The sequence below is a fragment of the Malania oleifera genome, chromosome 8 (assembly GCF_029873635.1).
Source record: "Malania oleifera isolate guangnan ecotype guangnan chromosome 8, ASM2987363v1, whole genome shotgun sequence".
In the NCBI taxonomy this organism is placed as follows: Eukaryota; Viridiplantae; Streptophyta; class Magnoliopsida; order Santalales; family Ximeniaceae; genus Malania; species Malania oleifera.
Genome location: NC_080424.1, coordinates 95488315 through 95492924, shown reverse-complemented (window position 1 = coordinate 95492924; position 4610 = coordinate 95488315). Strand labels below are relative to the sequence as shown.

The following is a 4610-nucleotide window of genomic DNA, read 5'->3' as shown; positions in this document are numbered from 1 at the left end:
TTCACTAAAATCATGTCGATAAACAATATAATTGTGACATAATTTTAAAAGGGACTGTGACACTTAAGGTAGTCTTTATGAAAAATAGCTTTTATTATTTTCTTTTTAAGTTTTCAAAAAACTACAAGAAAAATACAACTATTTTTGTTTTCAGTTTTATAACATTTTTATAAATTACAAAATAATATAAAATATGGCCATATTCACTTATGAAAAATAATTCATTTTTCAAATTCAAATTTTCAAATATTTACAAACTTACTAAATTATTCTTTATTTATTTAAAAAGAAAACATTTTCTATTGTTTTCTAGATGAATGATTTTCGCATAATTTTAGTCAATAAATTTATTTTTGTTATTATTCAAGAATTATTTTCTAGCCTTTTAAAAATACAAATCCCGAAAATAAACTAACAGTTTTATAATTTCTTAAAGAAAGAAAAAATAAAATAAAATAAAAACTATTTTGGTAGATAAACGGGTGCTAAGTTATTTCCGAGATACTGGCCGTGGCCGGTGTCCGGTGTTCCTAAATTTTAGACGGAAGACCCTCCCCCCATAATCGTGCCCTCACGACACCTACGACCCAGCACCACCTCCATCTCAATTTCTCAATTCTCAACCAACACACACGGAGAGAGAGAGAGAGAGAGAGAGAGGAGAGGTGAGAAGAAAGAGAGATAGAGAGATAGAGAGAGAGAGAGAGATCCCAAGCCCCATTGCTTCCAATATTTGATGCAGTAGTGTTGAGATTTGATGCATGCATATGAGGACGTTGTGTCCCAATTTCGACAGGGAAGATGGGCTGGAGACGGTGCTGGAGGTGCCCATCCCGGAGGAAATGTTCACCGGCATGGGCAGCACCGCCGCCATGAGGTGGCAGAACATGCGCGCATGGCTCAAAACCCAGCAGTACGCCGCCACCGCCGATCACAAATCTTCCTCTTCCACCAACAACGCGCGCCTCTTCGCCGCCGGCTCCAGCCACGAGTTCGTGTCGTTGCTAAAACTCGTCGGCTCTCCCCTCGTCCCCTTCCAGGTCCAGTTGCGGCAAGCCGCCATCGCTCGCCCCCTCAAAGATTGTTCCATTGTAAGCATCATCCACCTTCTTCTTCATTCATCAAAAATCAGTTGACTTCTCCTCAACGAATTAAGAATTTTGTTTAGAAAAAGAAAAAAATGAAAATAAGGAGATTAATTCTTGATTATATTAAATATTATTTAAAGTAAAAAATTATTCTAAATATGATTAAAAATTAAGAAAAATCAAATGTTAAGCATTGTCAAATTTTATTTTTTTATTTTCTTTCTTACTTTTCTTGACAATAAATATGAAAAGTGGAATTCTTTTATAATAGGGAGCAGTCTCACATTTTTTTTTGAAATTTCAAAAATTTTAATATTTGATTCTTAAAATATTAGTGTATATTTCTTAATTTTTTTTTACTAAATATAAAAGATGATTTGTATCTTTTTTATAAACTTAAAAGGTCAATTTGGATTAAGGATTTTATTTGGAAAAAGGAAAGAAAAATAAAAGAAGAAGGAAAATCATTTTTTACTATTTTTTTTCTTTATATCAAAATGATTAAAATTTTGAAAAATTTAAATATTACAAATGTATAAAATTAAAATTTTATTTACTTATTTGATTTTTTTTTTTTTATTTTCTTCCTCCGTTTTAAATTAAAATTCTTCCTAATTTCAATTTTTTTTAAATATTTTTTCAAGTTCCAAACATTAAGCCTGTGAAATTTTTGAAATTAAAGCCTCAGCAGTGGTAGTGCCTTTTGTCTAAAATTAAGTTATAATTTTACGATAATATATCTTGATAAAAAAATTGATTTTAAGAAAGAATTTTTGCAAAATGTTTTATATTATATTGATGTATGTAATTTGCAGTGGTACGTATGTACTAATTGAATTAGTTTTGGGGGGTTGTAATAAGAACAGGAAGCCTCCACGGCACAGTACATAGTGCAACAGTACGTGGCGGCGACCGGGGGGCTGGCGGCGCTGAACTCGGTGAACAGCATGTACGCCGTGGGGCAGGTGAAGATGGTGGCGTCGGACATGAGGCACGGCGACGAAAGCATGCACATGGCCAGGGGAAGCAGCGAGGTCGGCGGCTTCGTGCTGTGGCAGAAGAACCCCGACCTGTGGTACCTTGAGCTCGTCGTCTCCGGCTACAAGGTCAGCGCCGGCAGCGACGGCAAGGTCGCCTGGAGCGAGTCGACGTCCCAGGCTTCCCATGCCAACAGGGGCCCTCCCAGACCTCTCCGTCGCTTCTTCCAGGTATCATTCATTCATCTTCACCTTCTCAATTAATCCAATTTCTGCAGCATTGCCTTTAGGAGCTTTGAGTTTCAAATTCTAAATTAATTTGGGTTCGTATATATTTTTTTTAAGGGTTTGATTAAGTTCATGTGAATTTAAGTTTAAGACTGGAAAATTCCATGTTCTTAAACATTAATAAATCATGCTTAGCAAAACAAAAGGAATTAATAAATTATAAGATCGAATTTTTTTTATAGCAAATGATTTTAAAAAGTCAACTATAATTATTACATTAGGTTATTTAATCAAGTCATATTTTAGAAAATAATCAAAGCATTAAATGTTGAATGATTATTTATTAGAGTCCAACTATTTCACAATCGTTTAAAGATTAAAATTTAAAATAATTAAGAAACCTAACTTAACAATTTCTTCTTAAACAAAATAAATAAATAAATAAATAAGAGAGAGATACCAACAAAGAATTGGGATCTATTAATTTTAATTGAAACTTATGTTAAGATAATTAACTGAGGTGTCTGGTCGAATTGAAAAAATTCAAGCAGACCCATTTTACAGCTATCAAACTGCTGTAAACTAGATTACAAGGAATGTATTTTTGAAAAATCCCATAGATTTAATTTTGTGCAGTGAAAATTATATTAAATTTTACCTAGATTTGTTTAAATTTAAATTGATGAATTGAAATTTATGATTATAATATTTTTATAAATTAATAAAAGTAAATTTATGTTTCTTTCACATTTATTTCATATCTAATTATATTTCTGTACTTTTTTTATAAAAGAATAGAATAAAATGAAAGAAAATGAAATCGAATTTATCACTTGATTTTATTGTATTTCTGATTTAATTACACTTTTGCAGTGAAAGAAAATGAGATCAAATTTTTCACTTGATTTTATTATATTTCTCATTCAAATGGATTCCATTCCTTCCCACTTTCATTTCGTCCTAGTAAGTTCCGAACCCTGTTATCATCATGCTTGGTTAATTCTTCTGTGAGCCAGGGACTGGACCCTAGGTCAACGGCCAACCTGTTCTTGGAGGCAGTGTGCATAGGAGAGAAGAACATAAACAACGAAGACTGCTTCATCCTAAAGCTGGAGACGGGGGCCAGCACGCTGAAGACCCAGAGCACCGCCCACACCGAGATCGTCCACCACACCATCTGGGGCTACTTCAGCCAGCGCACCGGCCTCCTCGTCCAGTTCGAGGACAGCAAGCTGGTGCGCATGAAGCCCGTCCGCGGAGACGACAGCGTTTTCTGGGAAACCACCATGGAAACCGCTGTCGGAGATTACCGCTACGTCGACAGCATCAACATCGCCCACGGCGGCAAGACCGTCGCCACTCTTTTGCGGTACGGCGGCGCCGTCAGCACCAAGAAGCGCATCGAGGAGACGTGGAAAATCGAAGACGTTGATTTCAATATTTGTGGGTTGTCCATGGACTGTTTTCTGCCTCCCGCCGACCTTAAGAGGGAGCCTGCAGACAACTAACATTTTTGGTTCTCTGTTTAATTAAATGCGTGTACATATTCCTTAGAAAGGAGTTGTTTGAAAATATGGTAGTGAATGATAATTAGAGAACACAGATAATGGAAAAAGAGCACGTAAATCAATCGAACAGTATGAATTAAATGGGAAATTTTAAGCTCGAATCTTGAAGTAAAAGTCTCTTGTGTCATGATATGTTGGTTGATGCAAAAAATGGAACACTGATTTTTCGCATTCACATACAATCAGTATAACCTAGGAGTAAGAGTGTTAGAGACATACATCTTCTGGCATCAAGAGGCCTTTTGAACCTGTTAGAAGAGAAATACACAGTAAATCTTATTAACACTATACAAGGCTTTATACAAGGGTATAAGGGTAACTTAGGAAATATACAAGGATATAAGGGTGACTTAGGAAGTATACTAATATGCCCCCTCAAACTCAAGGTGGTATTGAAGATGTCAACTGGAGTTTGCATACTAAAACACGATGGCGACCAGGTGGATGAGCCTTTGTGAAGATATCAGCCAATTGATTAGTCGAAGGAACTGACAGGAGGCGAAGTGTCCCTTCCTGAAGATGATGACGCACGAAATGACAATCGATCTCGATGTGTTTAGTGCGTTCATGAAAAACATCGTTGTGAGCGATCTGGACAGCACTGTGATTGTCATAATAAAGCGGAGTGCGTGAGGGCTGAGGAACACCCATATCATGGAGAGGCCAACGAAGCCAAAGAAGCTCAGAAGTTGTATCAGCAAGAACCCAATACTCAGCCTCAGTACTAGAGCGAGCAACAACAATCTGCT

At 36.2% G+C, this 4610-nt stretch overlaps 1 protein-coding gene across 1 annotated transcript; it reads left to right on the top strand.

Annotated features, from left to right (window-relative positions):
- Positions 1-761: 761 nt before the first annotated feature.
- LOC131162826 (uncharacterized) lies at positions 762-3801 on the top strand. Its single transcript, XM_058119421.1, has 3 exons — positions 762-1091; positions 1955-2296; positions 3310-3801. The coding sequence occupies exons 1-3, from the start codon at positions 762-764 to the stop codon at positions 3799-3801; spliced, it is 1164 nt and encodes a 387-aa protein (XP_057975404.1).
- The last annotated feature ends 809 nt before the right edge of the window (positions 3802-4610 follow it).